The sequence below is a fragment of the Lithobates pipiens genome, unplaced genomic scaffold (assembly GCF_037356315.1).
Source record: "Lithobates pipiens isolate NorthernLeopardFrog02 unplaced genomic scaffold, aLitPip1_a1.2 Scaffold_79, whole genome shotgun sequence".
NCBI classification, from domain to species: domain Eukaryota; kingdom Metazoa; phylum Chordata; class Amphibia; order Anura; family Ranidae; genus Lithobates; species Lithobates pipiens.
Window position 1 is genome coordinate 796,108 of NW_027507902.1, and position 22,754 is coordinate 818,861.

The 22,754-nt window shown below is 50.2% G+C and overlaps 2 protein-coding genes across 3 annotated transcripts in view; one reads left to right on the plus strand and one right to left on the minus strand.

Moving 5' to 3' along the window:
• LOC143960006 (uncharacterized) overlaps positions 1 to 22,754 on the minus strand; it is a 269,947-nt gene that overhangs the window by 104,814 nt on the left and 142,379 nt on the right. The gene's annotated exons all lie outside the window — the stretch shown is intronic.
• Positions 34 to 22,230, plus strand: LOC143960004 (gastrula zinc finger protein XlCGF66.1-like). Of its 2 annotated transcripts, none has more exons than XM_077468254.1 (5): positions 34 to 306; positions 15,112 to 15,202; positions 15,283 to 15,459; positions 15,539 to 15,647; positions 19,765 to 22,230. In XM_077468254.1, the coding sequence occupies exons 1-5, from the start codon at positions 113 to 115 to the stop codon at positions 20,760 to 20,762; spliced, it is 1,569 nt and encodes a 522-aa protein (XP_077324380.1). In that variant the 5' UTR covers positions 34 to 112; the 3' UTR covers positions 20,763 to 22,230. The 2 variants fall into 2 exon arrangements, with proteins under 2 accessions (XP_077324380.1, XP_077324381.1); XM_077468255.1 differs by having other exon boundaries at positions 34 to 300.

A 22,754-nucleotide genomic window follows, 5' to 3' on the forward strand; every position in this document is an offset into this window, starting at 1 on the left:
GGTTCCTGAGGGTGATATATATGATCGGAGGCCCCTCCCCCATCTCCGGTTATGTCATCACACGTTTCCGGTGTCCGCTCAGACCCAGGGAAGGCTGGGCTTCATCAATGAGATGTGCCGCCATATTTCCGGAGACCAGCCTCCATTCATCCCTATAGGGAAACGGCAAGATGGCGGCGCCCATGAAAAGGGGACAGGAGGCGGAGACTGGGGGTCAGAGTGTGTCTGGAGGGGATGGGATGAAGATTTCCGCTGCTTCTGTGCTGGAGATCAGACAGGAGAGCAGAGAAAGAAGAGCAGGTCAGTGTGAGTCCTGTGTGCTTTCTCCTCCACCACCAGGGGGAGACATTCATCTCCTGCCCCACATCACACCCTTCCTAAATAATGACATGATATATTCTACCAATCACCCCACATACTGACATGGTACATTCCATCCATCACCCCCCCACATACTGACATGGTACATTCCATCCATCACCCCCCCCTACATACTGACATGGTACATTCCATCCACCCCCCCCCCCCCCCCACATACTGACATGATACATTCCATCCACCCCCCCCCCCCCTACATACTGACATGATACATTCCATCCACCCCCCCCCCTACATACTGACATGGTACATTCCATCCATCACCCCCCCCCCCCACATACTGACATGGTACATTCCATCCATCTCACCCCCTACATACTGAAATGGTACATTCCATACAACCCCCCCCCCCCCCCCACATACTGAATTGGTACATTCCACCCATCACCCCCCTACATACTGACATGATACATTCCATCCACCCCCCCCCCCCCACATACTGACATGGTACATTCCATCCATCTCACCCCCCCCCCCCCACATACTGAAATGGTACATTCCATCCATCACCCCCCTACATACTGACATGGTACATTCCATCCATCTCAACCCCCCCCCCCCCACATACTGAAATGGTACATTCCATCCATCACCCCCCTACATACTGACATGGTACATTCCATCCATCACCCACCTACATACGAACATGGTACATTCCATCCATCACCCCCTCCCCCCCACATACTGAAATTATACATTCCATCCATCACCCCCTACATACTGACATGGTACATTCCACCCATCACCTCCCCCCCACATACTGACATGATACATTCCATCCACCCCCCCCCACATACTGACATGGTACATTCCATCCATCTCCTCACCCCCCCCCCCCCCACATACTGACATGATACATTCCATCCATCACCCACCTACATACGAACATGGTACATTCCATCCATCACCCCCTGCCCCCCACATACTGAAATTATACATTCCATACACCCCCCCCCACATACTGACATGGTACATTCCACCCATCACCCCCCCCCCACATACTGACATGGTACATTCCACCCATCACCCCCCCCCCACATACTGACATGATACATTCCATCCACCCCCCCCCACATACTGACATGGTACATTCCATCCATCTTACCCCCCCCACATACTGAAATGGTACATTCCATCCATCACCCCCCTACATACTGACATGGTACATTCCATCCATCACCTCCCCCCCACATACTGACATGGTACATTCCATCCATCTCACCCCCCCCACATACTGAAATGGTACATTCCATCCATCACCCCCCTACATACTGACATGATACATTCCATCCATCACCCACCTACATACGAACATGGTACATTCCATCCATCACCCCCTGCCCCCCACATACTGAAATTATACATTCCATACACCCCCCCCCCCCACATACTGACATGGTACATTCCACCCATCACCCCCCCCCCCACATACTGACATGGTACATTCCACCCATCACCCCCCCACACATACTGACATGATACATTCCATCCATCTCACCCCCCCACATACTGAAATGGTACATTCCATACACCCCCCCCCACATACTGAATTGGTACATTCCATCCTTCACCCCCTACCCCCACATACTGATATGGTACATTCCATCCATCACTCCCCCCCCCAACATACTGGCATGGTACATTCTGTCCATCACCCCCCCCCCCCCCTCTTACATAGTGACATGGTACATTCCGTCCATCACCGCCTATATACTAGAGGTGCGCGATTTATTGCGAAACGATCGCAATCTCGATTCACCCCCCCCCCCCCCCACGCAATCTAAGTTCTGGGTGACCCGCGATTTTCTTTTAGTGCCGCCGGTTCCACGTAACCAGCGTGGAACGCAAATGGCGGATATCGGAACTGACGTCAGTCATTGGAGCGTGCGATGTGGCGTGCCGCTGCCTGGTTATGGGCGGGAAACCGGCGTCATGACATCACACCGATTCCTCTCTCCCCTCTCTGTACAGTGGAGGGGGGAGATCCTGAGATGGAAGCAGCCACCCCTCCATACCCTGCAGTACCCCAATACTCTGCAGTACCCCAATACTCTGCAGTACCCCAATACTCTGCAGTACCCCAATACTCTGCGATACCCCAATACTCTGCAGTACCCCAATACTCTGCAATACCCCCCAATACTCTGCAGTACCCCAATACTCTGCGATACCCCAATACTCTGCAGTACCCCAATACTCTGCGATACCCCAATACTCTGCAGTACCCCAATACTCTGCAGTACCCCAATACCCTGCAGTACCCCAATACTCTGCAGTACCCCAATACCCTGCAGTACCCCAATACTCTGCGATACCCCCAATACTCTGCAGTACCCCAATACTCTGCAGTACCCCAATACTCTGTGGTACCCCAATACTCTGCGATACCCCAATACTCTGCAGTACCCCAATACTCTGCAATACCCTGCCAATACTCTGCGATACTCCAATACTCTGCAATACCCTGCGATACCCCAATACCCTGCGATACCCCAATACTCTGCAATACCCCACTATTCTGCAGTACCCCAATACTCTGCAGTACCCCAATACTCTGCAATACCCTGCCAATACTCTGCAGTACCCCAATACCCTGCAGTACCCCAATACTCTGCGATACCCCCAATACTCTGCAGTACCCCAATACTCTGCGGTACCCCAATACTCTGCGGTACCCCAATACTCTGCGATACCCCAATACTCTGCAGTACCCCAATACTCTGCAATACCCTGCCAATACTCTGCGATACTCCAATACCCTGCGATACCCCAATACTCTGCAATACCCCACTATTCTGCAGTACCCCAATACTCTGCATACCCCAATACTCTGCAGTACCCCAATACTCTGCAATACCCTGCCAATACTCTGCAGTACCCCAATACCCTGCGATACCCCAATACTCTGCAGTACCCCAATACTCTGCAATACCCCAATACCCTGCGATACCCCAATACTCTGCGACACCCCAATACTCTGCGATACCCCAATACTCTGCAATATCCCAATACTCTGCCAATACTCTGCGATACCCCAATACTCTGCAATACCCCCCAATACTCTGCAGTACCCCAATACTCTGCATACCCCAATACTCTGCAATACCCCCCAATACTCTGCAGTACCCCAATACTCTACGATACCCCAATACTCTGCAGTACCCCAATCCTCTGTGATACCCCAATACTCTGCCGTACCCCAATACTCTGCAGTACCCCAATACTCTGCCAATACTCTGCAGTACCCCAATACTCTGCGATACCACAATACCCTGCGATACCCCAATACTCTGCGATACCCCAATACCCTGCGATACCCCAATACTCTGCAGTACCCCAATACTCTGCGATACCCCAATACTTTGCAGTACCCCAATACTCTGCAATACCCTGCCAATACTCTTCAGTACCCCAATACTCTGCAATACCCCAATACTCTGCAGTACCCCAATACTCTGCCAATACTCTGCAGTACCCCAATACTCTGCGATACCCTAATACTCTGCCAATACTCTGCAGTACCCCAATACTCTGCAGTACCCCAATACTCTGCGATACCCCAATACCCTGCGATACCCCAATACCCTGCAGTACCCCAATACTCTGCGACACCCCAATACTCTGCGATACCCTGCGATAACCCAATACTCTGCAATACCCCAATACCCTGCGATACCCCAATACCCTGCAGTACCCCAATACTCTGCGACACACCAATACTCTGCGATACCCCAATACTCTGCATACCCCAATACTCTGCATACCCCAATACTCTGCAACACCCCAATACTCTGCGATACCCCAATACTCTGCCAATACTCTGCAGTACCCCAATACTCTGCGATACCCCAATACTCTGCAGTACCCCAATACTCTGCGATACCCCAATACCCTGCGATACCCCAATACTCTACAGTACCCCAATACTCTGCGATACCCCAATACTCTGTGATACCCCAATACCCTGCGATACCCCAATACTCTGCAGTACCCCAATACTCTGCGATACCCCAATACTCTGCAATACCCCCCAATACTCTGCGGTACCCCAATACTCTGCGGTACCCCAATACTCTGCATACCCCAATACTCTGCAATACCCCCCAATACTCTGCAGTACCCCAATACTCTGCAATACCCCCCAATACTCTGCAGTACCCCAATACTCTGCAATACCCCCCAATACTCTGCAGTACCCCAATACTCTGCATACCCCAATACTCTGTGATACCCCAATACCCTGCGATACCCCAATACTCTGCGATACCCCAATACCCTGCGATACCCCAATACTCTGCAGTACCCCAATACTCTGCAGTACCCCAATACTCTGCGATACCCCAATACTTTGCAGTACCCCAATACTCTGCAATACCCCCCAATACTCTGCAATACCCCCCAATACTCTGCAGTAACCTAATACTCTGCAGTACCCTAATACTCTGCATACCCCAATACTCTGCAATACCCCCCAATACTCTGCAGTAACCTAATACTCTGCAGTACCCCAATACTCTACGATACCCCAATACTCTGCAGTACCCCAATCCTCTGCGATACCCCAATACTCTGCAGTACCCCAATACTCTGCCGTACCCCAATACTCTGCCAATACTCTGCAACACCCCAATACTCTGCGATACCCCAATACTCTGCCAATACTCTGCAGTACCCCAATACCCTGCGATACCCCAATACTCTGCAGTACCCCAATACTCTGTGATGCCCAATACTCTGCAGTACCCCAATACCCTGCGATACCCCAATACCCTGCGATACCCCAATACTCTGCGATACCCCAATACCCTGCGATACCCCAATACTCTGCGATACCCCAATACCCTACGATACCCCAATACTCTGCGATACCCCAATACTCTGCAGTACCCCAATACTCTGCGATACCCCAATACTCTGCAATACCCTGCCAATACTCTGCAGTACCCCAATACTCTGCAGTACCCCAATACTCTGCAGTACCCCAATACTCTGCGATACCCTAATACTCTGCCAATACTCTGCAGTACCCCAATACCCTGCGATACCCCAATACCCTGCAATACCCCAATACCCTGCAATACCCCAATACTCTGCAGTACCCCAATACTCTGCGACTCCCCAATACTCTGCGATACCCCAATTCTCTGCATACCCCAATACTCTGCAACACCCCAATACTCTGCGATACCCCAATACTCTGCAGTACCCCAATACTCTGCAGTACCCCAATGCCCTGCGATACCCCAATACCCTGCGATACCCCAATACTCTGTGATACCCCAATACTCTGCGATACCCCAATACTCTGCAATACCCCAATACCCTGCAGTACCCCAATACCCTGCAGTACCCCAATACTCTGCGACACACCAATACTCTGCGATACCCCAATACTCTGCATACCCCAATACTCTGCATACCCCAATACTCTGCAACACCCCAATACTCTGCGATACCCCAATACTCTGCCAATACTCTGCAGTACCCCAATACTCTGCGATACCCCAATACTCTGCAGTACCCTAATACTCTGCAGTACCCCAATACTCTGCGATACCCCAATACCCTGCGATACCCCAATACTCTGCAATACCCCCCAATACTCTGCAGTACCCCAATACTCTGCAATACCCCCCAATACTCTGCAGTACCCCAATACTCTGCAATACCCCCCAATACTCTGCAGTACCCCAATACTCTGCATACCCCAATACTCTGTGATACCCCAATACCCTGCGATACCCCAATACTCTGCGATACCCCAATACCCTGCGATACCCCAATACTCTGCAGTACCCCAATACTCTGCGATACCCCAATACTCTGCGATACCCCAATACTTTGCAGTACCCCAATACTCTGCATACCCCAATACTCTGCAATACCCCCCAATACTCTGCAGTAACCTAATACTCTGCAGTACCCTAATACTCTGCATACCCCAATACTCTGCAATACCCCCCAATACTCTGCAGTAACCTAATACTCTGCAGTACCCCAATACTCTGCGATACCCCAATACTCTGCAGTACCCCAATCCTCTGCGATACCCCAATACTCTGCAGTACCCCAATACTCTGCCGTACCCCAATACTCTGCCAATACTCTGCAACACCCCAATACTCTGCGATACCCCAATACTCTGCCAATACTCTGCAGTACCCCAATACCCTGCGATACCCCAATACTCTGCAGTACCCCAATACTCTGTGATGCCCAATACTCTGCAGTACCCCAATACTCTGCGATACCCCAATACCCTGCGATACCCCAATACTCTGCGATACCCCAATACCCTGCGATACCCCAATACTCTGCGATACCCCAATACTCTGCGATACCCCAATACTCTGCAGTACCCCAATACTCTGCGATACCCCAATACTCTGCAATACCCTGCCAATACTCTGCAGTACCCCAATACTCTGCAGTACCCCAATACTCTGCAGTACCCCAATACTCTGCGATACCCTAATACTCTGCCAATACTCTGCAGTACCCCAATACCCTGCGATACCCCAATACCCTGCAATACCCCAATACCCTGCAATACCCCAATACTCTGCAGTACCCCAATACTCTGCGACTCCCCAATACTCTGCGATACCCCAATTCTCTGCATACCCCAATACTCTGCAACACCCCAATACTCTGCAGTACCCCAATACTCTGCAGTACCCCAATGCCCTGCGATACCCCAATACCCTGCGATACCCCAATACCCTGCGATACCCCAATACTCTGCGATACCCCAATACTCTGTGATACCCCAATACCCTGCGATACCCCAATACTCTGCAGTACCCCAATACTCTGCAATACCCTGCCAATACTCTGCGATACTCCAATACTCTGCAATACCCTGCGATACCCCAATACCCTGCGATACCCCAATACTCTTCAATACCCCACTATTCTGCAGTACCCCAATACTCTGCATACCCCAATACTCTGCAGTACCCCAATACTCTGCAATACCCTGCCAATACTCTGCAGTACCCCAATACTCTGCAATACCCCAATACCCTGCGATACCCCAATACTCTGCGACACCCCAATACTCTGCGATACCCCAATACTCTGCAATATCCCAATACTCTGCAGTACCCCAATACTCTGCGATACCCCAATACTCTGCAGTACCCCAATACTCTGCAGTACCCCAATACTCTGCGGTACCCCAATAGTCTGCGATACCCCAATAGTCTGTGATACCCCAATACTCTGCATACCCCAATACTCTGCAATACCCCCCAATACTCTGCAGTACCCCAATACTCTGCAATACCCCCCAATACTCTGCAGTACCCCAATACTCTGCAATACCCCCCAATACTCTGCAGTACCCCAATACTCTGCATACCCCAATACTCTGTGATACCCCAATACCCTGCGATACCCCAATACTCTGCGATACCCCAATACCCTGCGATACCCCAATACTCTGCAGTACCCCAATACTCTGCGATACCCCAATACTCTGCGATACCCCAATACTTTGCAGTACCCCAATACTCTGCATACCCCAATACTCTGCAATACCCCCCAATACTCTGCAGTAACCTAATACTCTGCAGTACCCTAATACTCTGCATACCCCAATACTCTGCAATACCCCCCAATACTCTGCAGTAACCTAATACTCTGCAGTACCCCAATACTCTGCGATACCCCAATACTCTGCGATACCCCAATACTCTGCAGTACCCCAATCCTCTGCGATACCCCAATACTCTGCAGTACCCCAATACTCTGCCGTACCCCAATACTCTGCCAATACTCTGCAACACCCCAATACTCTGCGATACCCCAATACTCTGCCAATACTCTGCAGTACCCCAATACCCTGCGATACCCCAATACTCTGCAGTACCCCAATACTCTGTGATGCCCAATACTCTGCAGTACCCCAATACTCTGCGATACCCCAATACCCTGCGATACCCCAATACTCTGCGATACCCCAATACCCTGCGATACCCCAATACTCTGCGATACCCCAATACCCTGCGATATCCCAATACTCTGCGATACCCCAATACTCTGCAGTACCCCAATACTCTGCGATACCCCAATACTCTGCAATACCCTGCCAATACTCTGCAGTACCCCAATACTCTGCAGTACCCCAATACTCTGCGATACCCTAATACTCTGCCAATACTCTGCAGTACCCCAATACCCTGCGATACCCCAATACCCTGCAATACCCCAATACCCTGCAATACCCCAATACTCTGCAGTACCCCAATACTCTGCGACTCCCCATTACTCTGCATACCCCAATACTCTGCAATACCCCCCAATACTCTGCAGTAACCTAATACTCTGTGATACCCCAATACTCTGCAGTACCCCAATACTCTGCGATACCCCAATACTCTGCGATACCCCAATACTCTGCAGTACCCCAATCCTCTGCGATACCCCAATACTCTGCAGTACCCCAATACTCTGCCGTACCCCAATACTCTGCAACACCCCAATACTCTGCGATACCCCAATACTCTGCCAATACTCTGCGATAGCCCAATACCCTGCGATACCCCAATACTCTGCAGTACCCCAATACTCTGTGATACCCCAATACTCTGCAGTACCCCAATACTCTGCGATACCCCAATACCCTGCGATACCCCAATACCCTGCGATACCCCAATACTCTGCGATACCCCAATACCCTGCGATACCCCAATACTCTGCGATACCCCAATACTCTGCAGTACCCCAATACTCTGCGATACCCCAATACTCTGCAATACCCTGCCAATACTCTGCAGTACCCCAATACTCTGCAGTACCCCAATACTCTGCGATACCCTAATACTCTGCCAATACTCTGCAGTACCCCAATACTCTGTGATACCCCAATACTCTGCGATACCCCAATACCCTGCGATACCCCAATACTCTGCAGTACCCCAATACTCTGCAATACCCCAATACTCTGCAATACCCTGCGATACCCCAATACCCTGCGATACCCCACTATTCTGCAGTACCCCAATACTCTGCATACCCCAATACTCTGCAGTACCCCAATACTCTGCAATACCCTGCCAATACTCTGCAGTACCCCAATACCCTGCGATACCCCAATACTCTGCAGTACCCCAATACTCTGTAATACCCCAATACCCTGCGATACCCCAATACTCTGCGATACCCCAATACTCTGCGATACCCCAATACTCTGCAATATCCCAATACTCTGCAGTACCCCAATACTCTGCGATACCCCAATACTCTGCAGTACCCCAATACTCTGCCAATACTCTGCAGTACCCCAATACTCTGCGATACCCCAATACTCTGCGATGCCCCAATACTCTGCGATACCCCAATACCCTGCGATACCCCAATACCCTGCGATACCCCAATACCCTGCGATACCCCAATACTCTACAGTACCCCAATACCCTGCCAATACTCTGCAATACCCCAATACCCTGCGATACCCCAATACTCTGCGACACCCCAATACTCTGCGATACCCCAATACTCTGCAGTACCCCAATACTCTGCAATACCCCAATACTCTGCAGTACCCCAATACTCTGCCAATACTCTGCAGTACCCCAATACTCTGCGATACCCCAATACTCTGCAGTACCCCAATACTCTGCGATACCCCAATACCCTGCGATACCCCAATACTCTGCAGTACCCCAATACTCTGCGATACCCCAATACTCTGCAGTACCCCAATACTCTGTGATACCCCAATACCCTGCGATACCCCAATACTCTGCGATACCCCAATACCCTGCGATACCCCAATACTCTGCAGTACCCCAATACTCTGCAGTACCCCAATACTCTGCCAATACTCTGCGATACCCCAATACCCTGCGATACCCCAATACCCTGTGATACCCCAATACTCTGCAGTACCCCAATACTCTGCGATACCCCAATACTCTGCGATACCCCAATACCCTGCGATACCCCAATACTCTGCAGTACCCCAATCCTCTGCGATACCCCAATACTCTGCAGTACCCCAATACTCTGTGATACCCCAATACTCTGCGATACCCCAATACTCTGCAATACCCCAATACTCTGAAATACCCCAATACTCTGCGATATCCCAATACTCTGCAGTACCCCAATACTCTGCAATACCCCAATACTCTGAAATACCCCAATACTCTGCAGTACCCCAATACTCTGCGATACCCCAATACTCTGCAGTACCCCAATACTCTGCCAATTCTCTGCAGTACCCCAATACTCTGCAATACCCCAATACTCTGAAATACCCCAATACTCTGCGATACCCCAATACTCTGCAATACCCCAATACCCTGCGATACCCCAATACCCTAATACTCTGCGACACCCCAATACTCTGCGATACCCCAATACTCTGCAATATCCCAATACTCTGCCAATACTCTGCAGTACCCCAATACTCTGCAGTACCCCAATACTCTGCGATACCCCAATACTCTGCAGTACCCCAATACTCTGCAGTACCCCAATACTCTGCGGTACCCCAATAGTCTGCGATACCCCAATACTCTGTGATACCCCAATACTCTGCATACCCCAATACTCTGCAATACCCCCCAATACTCTGCAGTACCCCAATACTCTGCAATACCCCCCAATACTCTGCAGTACCCCAATACTCTGCAATACCCCCCAATACTCTGCAGTACCCCAATACTCTGCAATACCCCCAATACTCTGCAGTACCCCAATACTCTGCATACCCCAATACTCTGCAATACCCCCCAATACTCTGCAGTAACCTAATACTCTGTGATACCCCAATACTCTGCAGTACCCCAATACTCTGCAATACCCCAATACTCTGCGATACCCCAATACTCTGCAGTACCCCAATCCTCTGCGATACCCCAATACTCTGCAGTACCCCAATACTCTGCCGTACCCCAATACTCTGCAACACCCCAATACTCTGCGATACCCCAATACTCTGCCAATACTCTGCGATACCCCAATACCCTGCGATACCCCAATACTCTGCAGTACCCCAATACTCTGTGATGCCCAATACTCTGCAGTACCCCAATACTCTGCGATACCCCAATACCCTGCGATACCCCAATACTCTGCGATACCCCAATACCCTGCGATACCCCAATACTCTGCGATACCCCAATACCCTGCGATACCCCAATACTCTGCGATACCCCAATACTCTGCAGTACCCCAATACTCTGCGATACCCCAATACTCTGCAATACCCTGCCAATACTCTGCAGTACCCCAATACTCTGCAGTACCCCAATACTCTGCAGTACCCCAATACTCTGCGATACCCTAATACTCTGCCAATACTCTGCAGTACCCCAATACTCTGCGATACCCCAATACTCTGCGATACCCCAATACCCTGCGATACCCCAATACTCTGCAGTACCCCAATACTCTGCAATACCCCAATACTCTGCAATACCCTGCGATACCCCAATACCCTGCGATACCCCACTATTCTGCAGTACCCCAATACTCTGCATACCCCAATACTCTGCAGTACCCCAATACTCTGCAATACCCTGCCAATACTCTGCAGTACCCCAATACCCTGTGATACCCCAATACTCTGCAGTACCCCAATACTCTGTAATACCCCAATACCCTGCGATACCCCAATACTCTGCGATACCCCAATACTCTGCGATACCCCAATACTCTGCAGTACCCCAATACTCTGCCGTACCCCAATACTCTGCAACACCCCAATACTCTGCGATACCCCAATACTCTGCCAATACTCTGCGATACCCCAATACCCTGCGATACCCCAATACTCTGCAGTACCCCAATACTCTGTGATGCCCAATACTCTGCAGTACCCCAATACTCTGCGATACCCCAATACCCTGCGATACCCCAATACTCTGCGATACCCCAATACCCTGCGATACCCCAATACTCTGCGATACCCCAATACCCTGCGATACCCCAATACTCTGCGATACCCCAATACTCTGCAGTACCCCAATACTCTGCGATACCCCAATACTCTGCAATACCCTGCCAATACTCTGCAGTACCCCAATACTCTGCAGTACCCCAATACTCTGCGATACCCTAATACTCTGCCAATACTCTGCAGTACCCCAATACTCTGCAGTACCCCAATACTCTGCGATACCCCAATACTCTGCGATACCCCAATACCCTGCGATACCCCAATACTCTGCAGTACCCCAATACTCTGCAATACCCCAATACTCTGCAATACCCTGCGATACCCCAATACCCTGCGATACCCCACTATTCTGCAGTACCCCAATACTCTGCATACCCCAATACTCTGCAGTACCCCAATACTCTGCAATACCCTGCCAATACTCTGCAGTACCCCAATACCCTGCGATACCCCAATACTCTGCAGTACCCCAATACTCTGTAATACCCCAATACCCTGCGATACCCCAATACTCTGCGATACCCCAATACTCTGCGATACCCCAATACTCTGCAATATCCCAATACTCTGCAGTACCCCAATACTCTGCGATACCCCAATACTCTGCAGTACCCCAATACTCTGCCAATACTCTGCGGTACCCCAATACTCTGCGATACCCCAATACTCTGCGATGCCCCAATACTCTGCGATACCCCAATACCCTGCGATACCCCAATACTCTGCGATACCCCAATACCCTGCGATACCCCAATACCCTGCGATACCCCAATACTCTGCCAATACTCTGCAGTACCCCAATACCCTGCCAATACCCTGCGATACCCCAATACTCTGCAGTACCCCAATACTCTGCAGTACCCCAATACTCTGTGATACCCCAATACCCTGCGATACCCCAATACTCTGCGATACCCCAATACCCTGCGATACCCCAATACTCTGCAGTACCCCAATACTCTGCGATACCCCAATACTCTGCAGTACCCCAATACTCTGCAGTACCCCAATACTCTGCCAATACTCTGCGATACCCCAATACCCTGCGATACCCCAATACTCTGCAGTACCCCAATACTCTGCGATACCCCAATACTCTGCGATACCCCAATACTCTGCAATACCCCAATACTCTGCAGTACCCCAATCCTCTGCGATACCCCAATACTCTGCAGTACCCCAATACTCTGTGATACCCCAATACTCTGCGATACCCCAATACTCTGCAATACCCCAATACTCTGAAATACCCCAATACTCTGCGATATCCCAATACTCTGCAGTACCCCAATACTCTGCAATACCCCAATACTCTGAAATACCCCAATACTCTGCGATACCCCAATACTCTGCAGTACCCCAATACTCTGCGATACCCCAATACTCTGCAGTACCCCAATACTCTGCCAATTCTCTGCAGTACCCCAATACTCTGCAATACCCCAATACTCTGAAATACCCCAATACTCTGCGATACCCCAATACTCTGCAGTACCCCAATCCTCTGCGATACCCCAATACTCTGCAGTACCCCAATACTCTGTGATACCCCAATACTCTGCAATACCCCAATACTCTGAAATACCCCAATACTCTGCAGTACCCCAATACTCTGCAATACCCCAATACTCTGAAATACCCCAATACTCTGCGATACCCCAATACTCTGCAATACCCCAATACTCTGCGATACCCCAATACTCTGCAGTACCCCAATCCTCTGCGATACCCCAATACTCTGCAGTACCCCAATACTCTGCAATACCCCAATACTCTGAAATACCCCAATACTCTGCAGTACCCCAATACTCTGCAATACCCCAATACTCTGAAATACCCCAATACTCTGCGATACCCCAATACTCTGCAATACCCCAATACTCTGCGATAGTCCAATACTCTGCAGTACCCCAATACTCTGCAATACCCTTCCTGCCAATACTCAGCGATACCCTGCCTGTAAATTTTTCAAATAAAACAGTTTTTCATTCTAAGCAAAAGAATCGTGATTCTAATTTTTCCCAGAATCGTGCAGCTCTACTACATACTGACATGGTACATTCCATCCATCACCCCCTCCCCCCCACATACTGACATGGTACATTCCATCCACCCTCCTAAATACTGACATGGTGCATTCCATCCATCACTCCCCTCCCCCCCTACATACTCATATGGTACATTCCATCCATCCCCCCCCCCCACATACTGACATGGTACATTCCGTCCATCACCCCCCCCCCACACACATACTGACATGGTACAATCCATCCATCACCCCCCTACATACTGACATGGTACATTCCATCCATCACCCCCCTACATACTGACATGGTACATTCCATCCACCCCCCCCCCCCCCCCACATACTGACATGGTACATTCCATCCATCACACCCCCTACATACTGACATGGTACATTCCATCCATCACCCCCCCCCCCCCCCTATGTAATGACATGGTACATTCCATCCATCACCCCCCTACATACTGACATGGTACATTCCATCCACCCCCCCCCCCCCCACATACTGACATGGTACATTCCATCCATCACCCCCCCCTATGTAATGACATGGTACATTCCATCCATGATCTCACCCTCCAATCCTATAACTGTACAGGACTGGTCAGCTGACTCTGAGACATCTCAACACCCTCCAGCTGAATTAACCCCCACCCCCATCTCCATACACCCCCCACCCCCATCTCCATGGGATAGGACAACCCAGAACCTCCACTGCCTTCTACCACTGTGATCTAGGAGGACACATGACCCCCCCCTCCCCACATTTACCCCCATCTACTGCTCTATCCTACAGGACATTCCCCACCCCCACCATGGACAGGGGACACCTTCCAGAGAGGATACTCAACCTCACCCTGGAGATCGTCTACCTGCTGACCGGAGAGGTGAGGTCACATGATGTCACTCTGATACGCCTCCTCCTCAGTATATTGGGGTCTTATTGTCCATGTGGTCTCGTTCTCAGAGTTACATGGTGGTGAAGAAGTCCAGTGACCAGACTGGGGGCAGCAGCCTTCCCGATGGTGGAATTCCCCCGAGTCCCATGGCGGTGCTTCCCTTCCCACCCCCCATACAGGAAAGGAGCAACAAGCAGAAGATCCTGGAATTGACCAACCAGATCATCGAGCTGCTGATGGGGGAGGTGAGCAGTGCTGGGAATTCTGGGACGTTATCCGGGAACAGACATGTCGGGAAGGTGACGGGATGGTTGTGTTTTACAGGTTCCTCAGGACAATGAAGAAGTCACCTTGAATTTCTCCATGGAGGAGTGGGAACATCTGGGGAGAGGAGCTGGAGGGACCATGGAGGAGATGATGGAGCCCTTCCAAGGTAAGGACCTAAGCCCAGCCATGTCCACTGAGGCCACCTTCCCCTCTTTATATTATGGTATGGCCCAAATATTATATACCTGGCATTGGAGACATTTCATTAAATACCTATGACACCAGAAAAGGCCAAGGTGTCCCATGTAGATGTCAGATCGAAGGTCGTTCATTATGGGTTAGACCTGAGATGTCCCATCCCATGTAGATGTCAGATTGAAGGTCGTTCTGGTTTTATTGGTGAGGCCTGAGATGTCCTGTCCCATGTAGATGTCAGATCGAAGGTCGTTCTGCTTTTGTTTGTGAGGCCTGAGGTGTCCTGTCCTATGTAGATGTCAGATCGAAGGTCGTTCTGGTTTTGTTGGTGAGGCCTGAGGTGTCCCATCCCATGTAGATGTCAGATCGAAGGTCGTTCTGGTTTTATTGGTGAGGCCTGAGATGTCCTGTCCCATGTAGATGTCAGATCGAAGGTCGTTCTGGTTTTATTGGTGAGGCCTGAGGTGTCCTGTCCCATGTAGATGTCAGATCGAAGGTCGTTCTGGTTTTATTGGTGAGGCCTGAGGTGTCCCATCCTATGTAGATGTCAGATTGAAGGTCGTTCTGGTTTTATTGGTGAGGCCTGAGGTGTCCTGTCCCATGTAGATGTCAGATCGAAGGTCGTTCTGGTTTTGTTGGTGAGGCCTGAGATGTCCCATCCCATGTAGATGTCAGATCGAAGGTCGTTCTGGTTTTATTGGTGAGGCCTGAGGTGTCCTGTCCTATGTAGATGTCAGATTGAAGGTCGTTCTGGTTTTATTGGTGGGGCCTGAGATGTCCTGTCCCATGTAGGTGTCAGATTGAAGGTCGTTCTGGTTTTATTGGTGAGGCCTGAGGTGTCCCATCCCATGTAGATGTCAGATCGAAGGTCGTTCTGGTTTTGTTGGTGAGGCCTGAGGTGTCCCATCCCATGTAGATGTCAGATCGAAGGTCGTTCTGGTTTTGTTGGTGAGGCCTGAGGTGTCCTGTCCTATGTAGATGTCAGATCGAAGGTCGTTCTGGTTTTATTGGTGAGGCCTGAGGTGTCCTGTCCTATGTAGATGTCAGATTGAAGGTCGTTCTGGTTTTATTGGTGGGGCCTGAGGTGTCCTGTCCTATGTAGATGTCAGATTGAAGGTCGTTCTGGTTTTATTGGTGAGGCCTGAGGTGTCCTGTCCTATGTAGATGTCAGATCGAAGGTCGTTCTGGTTTTGTTGGTGAGGCCTGAGGTGTCCTGTCCTATGTAGATGTCAGATCGAAGGTCGTTCTGGTTTTATTGGTGAGGCCTGAGGTGTCCTGTCCTATGTAGATGTCAGATTGAAGGTCGTTCTGGTTTTATTGGTGGGGCCTGAGGTGTCCTGTCCTATGTAGATGTCAGATTGAAGGTCGTTCTGGTTTTATTGGTGAGGCCTGAGGTGTCCTGTCCTATGTAGATGTCAGATCGAAGGTCGTTCTGGTTTTATTGGTGAGGCCTGAGGTGTCCCATCCCATGTAGATGTCAGATCGAAGGTCGTTCTGGTTTTGTTGGTGAGGCCTGAGGTGTCCCATCCCATGTAGATGTCAGATCGAAGGTCGTTCTGGTTTTGTTGGTGAGGCCTGAGGTGTCCTGTCCTATGTAGATGTCAGATCGAAGGTCGTTCTGGTTTTATTGGTGAGGCCTGAGGTGTCCTGTCCTATGTAGATGTCAGATTGAAGGTCGTTCTGGTTTTATTGGTGGGGCCTGAGATGTCCTGTCCCATGTAGGTGTCAGATTGAAGGTCGTTCTGGTTTTATTGGTGAGGCCTGAGGTGTCCCATCCCATGTAGATGTCAGATCGAAGGTCGTTCTGGTTTTGTTGGTGAGGCCTGAGGTGTCCCATCCCATGTAGATGTCAGATCGAAGGTCGTTCTGGTTTTGTTGGTGAGGCCTGAGGTGTCCTGTCCTATGTAGATGTCAGATCGAAGGTCGTTCTGGTTTTATTGGTGAGGCCTGAGGTGTCCTGTCCCATGTAGATGTCAGATCGAAGGTCGTTCTGGTTTATTGGTGAGGCCTGAGGTGTCCTGTCCCATGTAGATGTCAGATTGAAGGTCATTCTGGTTTTATTGGTGAGGCCTGAGGTGTCCTGTCCTATGTAGATGTCAGATTGAAGGTCGTTCTGGTTTTATTGGTGAGGCCTGAGATGTCCTGTCCCATGTAGATGTCAGATTGAAGGTCGTTCTGGTTTTATTGGTGAGACCTGAGGTGTCCTGTCCCATGTAGATGTCAGATTGAAGGTCGTTCTGGTTTTATTGGTGAGGCCTGAGGTGTCCTGTCCCATGTAGATGTCAGATCGAAGGTCGTTCTGGTTTATTGGTGAGGCCTGAGGTGTCCTGTCCCATGTAGATGTCAGATTGAAGGTCGTTCTGGTTTTATTGGTGAGGCCTGAGATGTCCTGTCCCATGTAGATGTCAGATTGAAGGTCGTTCTGGTTTTATTGGTGAGACCTGAGGTGTCCTGTCCCATGTAGATGTCAGATTGAAGGTCGTTCTGGTTTTATTGGTGAGGCCTGAGGTGTCCTGTCCCATGTAGATGTCAGATCGAAGGTCGTTCTGGTTTATTGGTGAGGCCTGAGGTGTCCTGTCCCATGTAGATGTCAGATTGAAGGTCGTTCTGGTTTATTGGTGAGGCCTGAGGTGTCCTGTCCCATGTAGATGTCAGATCGAAGGTCGTTCTGGTTTTATTGGTGAGGCCTGAGGTGTCCTGTCCCATGTAGATGTCAGATTGAAGGTCGTTCTGGTTTATTGGTGAGGCCTGAGGTGTCCTGTCCCATGTAGATGTCAGATCGAAGGTCGTTCTGGTTTTATTGGTGAGGCCTGAGGTGTCCTGTCCCATGTAGATGTCAGATCGAAGGTCGTTCTGGTTTTATTGGTGAGGCCTGAGATGTCCCATCCCATGTAGATGTCAGATCGAAGGTCGTTCTGGTTTTATTGGTGAGGCCTGAGGTGTCCTGTCCCATGTAGATGTCAGATCGAAGGTCGTTCTGGTTTTGTTGGTGAGGCCTGAGGTGTCCCATCCCATGTAGATGTCAGATCGAAGGTCGTTCTGGTTTTATTGGTGAGGCCTGAGGTGTCCTGTCCCATGTAGATGTCAGATCGAAGGTCGTTCTGGTTTTATTGGTGAGGCCTGAGGTGTCCTGTCCCATGTAGATGTCAGATTGAAGGTCGTTCTGGTTTTATTGGTGAGGCCTGAGGTGTCCTGTCCCATGTAGATGTCAGATCGAAGGTCGTTCTGGTTTATTGGTGAGGCCTGAGCTGTCCTGTCCCATGTAGATGTCAGATCGAAGGTCGTTCTGGTTTTGTTGGTGAGGCCTGAGGTGTCCTGTCCCATGTAGATGTCAGATCGAAGGTCGTTCTGGTTTATTGGTGAGGCCTGAGGTGTCCTGTCCCATGTAGATGTCAGATCGAAGGTCGTTCTGGTTTTGTTGGTGAGGCCTGAGGTGTCCTGTCCCATGTAGATGTCAGATCGAAGGTCGTTCTGGTTTTGTTGGTGAGGCCTGAGGTGTCCTGTCCCATGTAGATGTCAGATCGAAGGTCGTTCTGGTTTTATTGGTGAGGCCTGAGGTGTCCTGTCCCATGTAGATGTCAGATTGAAGGTCGTTCTGGTTTTATTGGTGAGGCCTGAGGTGTCCTGTCCTATGTAGATGTCAGATCGAAGGTCGTTCTGGTTTATTGGTGAGGCCTGAGCTGTCCTGTCCCATGTAGATGTCAGATCGAAGGTCGTTCTGGTTTTGTTGGTGAGGCCTGAGGTGTCCTGTCCCATGTAGATGTCAGATCGAAGGTCGTTCTGGTTTATTGGTGAGGCCTGAGGTGTCCTGTCCCATGTAGATGTCAGATCGAAGGTCGTTCTGGTTTTGTTGGTGAGGCCTGAGGTGTCCCATCCCATGTAGATGTCAGATTGAAGGTCATTCTGGTTTTATTGGTGAGGCCTGAGGTGTCCCATCCCATGTAGATGTCAGATTGAAGGTCATTCTGGTTTTATTGGTGAGGCCTGAGGTGTCCCATCCCATGTAGATGTAAAATTTGACCATTTATGGGTAAGGCCTGATGGGGGGTCTCTTTTAAGATCTATTTAATATTTCCTTTCTCTTCTAGATCTCCATCCGGCAGATTTCGGGGGATCTCTGGACATCTCCGAGCCCAGAGCCATGATGGACTATAGCCGAGGAGCTCAGTATATCTGTAAGCCAAGGAAGAGGAAAGGTCAGCCCATGAGATACGTGGCAGACAATTCGGCTTTGGCAGAGGATGGGAACCTCACAGACTCCGACAGCCATACTGACTACCCCTCCGCGTACGCCAAGAAGGAGCTCCGCGCCAGAATCCACACTCGCTCCGAGGAAACCCAGACCGACTTGACGCTGGCCCTCATTAAAGACGAAGCGGAGGACCGCGGCACTAAAGCCTCGCCAATGGACTTTTTGCGGGTGGATTACGATTCCATCTTCGCTGCCAGTTCTCTTTTGGCTCCTCAGGAGGCGGCGAGGAAGTTGTACGATTGCACGCTGTGCGGGAAAACCTTTACCAGCAAATCTGGGATTGTCAAGCATCGGCGGATGCACTCGGGGAGGGTGGTGGCCTGCCCAGATTGCGGGAAGGAATTCACCTGTAATTCGGAGCTGGTGGCGCACCAAAGGACTCACACCGGGGAAAAGCCTTTTCCTTGCTCCTCGTGCGGGAAGTGTTTCTCCACCAACACCAACCTGGTGGCCCACCAGCGCATTCACACGGGGGAGAAACCTTACGCCTGTATTGAGTGCGGGAAATGTTTCACCAGCAGCTCCGACCTGGTCAAACACCAGATCATCCACACCGGGGAGAAACCGTTCTGCTGCCTGGACTGTGGCAAGGGCTTCACCAGCAAATCCAACCTGGTCAAACACCAGAGGATCCACACCGGTGAGAAGCCCTTCCTGTGCTCCGAGTGTGGCAAAGGCTTCGCCATCAAGTCAAACCTCATCAAACATCAGGTGGTGCACACCGGCGAGAAGCCCTACCCCTGCCCCGAGTGCGGCAAGTGCTTCTCCAACCAATCCAACGTGGCCAAGCACCAGCGGACTCACTATGGACCCAAGAGGAAGCTCCTGGAATGACTCCCGGAACATTCATTTAAAGCTGATCTCCGAGTTATTCCCCCCTTCCCCCACCACCACTAAACTTCACCTCCCCCACCCCCGTAACTTTCCAGCTCATCCTGTAATTCAATTTTTTTTTTCAATTAAATGGTCAAAATACTAAATTCATGGTCATGTGACCCTGCAAATAAGAACCATCCATGTCACCAGAAAGGGACGGGGTCACTGAAACAATGGCCCTCAGATAACCCCACAAACAGGCAGCCAATAAGAAACATTCATGTTACCATCGATGGGGTCATGTGAGGGCCTTTGTTTCAGTGATCATGTCCCTCCCTGGTGACATGCTTCTTATTGGCTGCCCAAGGAGTGATGTGGCCACTCAAAGAATGACCCTGCTAGGTGAGAGCCAATGAGAACCATCCATGTCACCATAGCTGAGGTCATCTGAGGGCCGTTGTCTTAGTGACCGCGTTTCTCCCTGGTGACATGGATGATTCTTATTGGTTGCTCATCAACTGGGTCATCTCAGAGACATTCTTTAATTGGCCACACTCATTGGCTGTCCATTGACGGGGTCAACTCAGGCCACATCCCTCCCAGGTAATATGGACTATTCTAATTGGTTGCGTATTGGTGGGGTCATCTCACGGTCCTGAAGACTCCCGCTGCAGTGTGATGATGTCATAACGAGGGGCAGCAACAAGACCGGTCTCCACTTACTGTAGAGTTGCTGCGGAGGATGACGTGGAGGATCACATCATGGCACCCTTGGGTGAGTAGGAAAGGGTTGTTAGGGGGGCGGAGGATGACGTGGAGGATCACATCATGGCACCCTTGGGTGAGTAGGAAAGGGTTGTTAGGGGGGCGGAGGATGACGTGGAGGATCACATCATGGCACCCTTGGGTGAGTAGGAAAGGGTTGTTAGGGGGGCGGAGGATGACGTGGAGGATCACATCATGGCACCCTTGGGTGAGTAGGAAAGGGTTGTTAGGGGGGCGGAGGATGACGTGGAGGATCACATCATGGCACCCTTGGGTGAGTAGCAAAGGGTTGTTAGGGGGTTTTCTTGTCAATGAGCGGTGGAGCTGGTGGTGGGGGAAGGGAGGACAACAAATGCTCAGAGGTGAGCTTTATACTTGGAGTGTCCGGATTTCACAGATATGAAGAGATATGAACTTTGTGTTTGGTGATTTTTTTGAAACATTTACTATTTATGGATCCGTGTCGGAGGTTGGATCTGCGATTTCTCCAGTTTAGAGATTTGTTTCTATTGGCGGTGTCAAATCTCTCACGTGGAGGAGGGGAATCTGACTTCTGATCTCCTTGCAGCATTGTCATAGTTCTACTAACGTTTCTCGGATAACAAGTGTGAAAAAAAAAAGTCCTACTGGTCACATGACCATATTGAGTTCTGGAGAAGATGGGGGGGGGGGGCAATAAACAATTGGAGAATTCAGCCAATTAAAAACATAAATACTAAAATGTGTCTGTGAAGGTTCTGATTTCTCCAGGTCATGATGGGTCTCATAGTAGGTGGTCTCATTTCTCCATGTCATGATGGGTCTCGTAGTAGGTGGTCTCATTTCTCCAGGTCATGGTAAGTCTTGTAGTAGGTGGTCTCATTTCTCCAGGTCATGGTAAGTCTTGTAGTAGGTGGTCTCATTTCTCCAGGTCATGGTAGGTCTCGTAGTAGGTGGTCTCATTTCTCTAGGTCATGGTAGGTCTCGTAGTAGGTGGTCTCATTTCTCCAGGTCATGATAAGTCTCGTAGTAGGTGGTCTCATTTCTCCAGGTCATGGTAGGTCTTACAGTAGGTGGTCTCATTTCTCCAGGTCATGATAAGTCTCGTAGTAGGTGGTCTCATTTCTCCAGGTCATGATAAGTCTTGTAGTAGGTGGTCTCATTTCTCCAGGTCATGGTAAGTCTTGTAGTAGGTGGTCTCATTTCTCCAGGTCATGGTAGGTCTCGTAGTAGGTGGTCTCATTTCTCTAGGTCATGGTAGGTCTC

What these genes read in the sequence shown, in the direction of transcription:
- LOC143960004 (XM_077468254.1), top strand. Translation starts at nt 113, where the DNA reads ATGTGCCGCCATATTTCCGGAGACCAGCCTCCATTCATCCCTATAGGG. An exon ending in TCGAGCTGCTGATGGGGGAG is followed by an intron (nt 15,460 to 15,538) that starts GTGAGCAGTGCT and finishes TGTGTTTTACAG; the next exon opens with GTTCCTCAGGACAATGAAGA. An exon ending in GATGATGGAGCCCTTCCAAG is followed by an intron (nt 15,648 to 19,764) that starts GTAAGGACCTAA and finishes TTTCTCTTCTAG; the next exon opens with ATCTCCATCCGGCAGATTTC.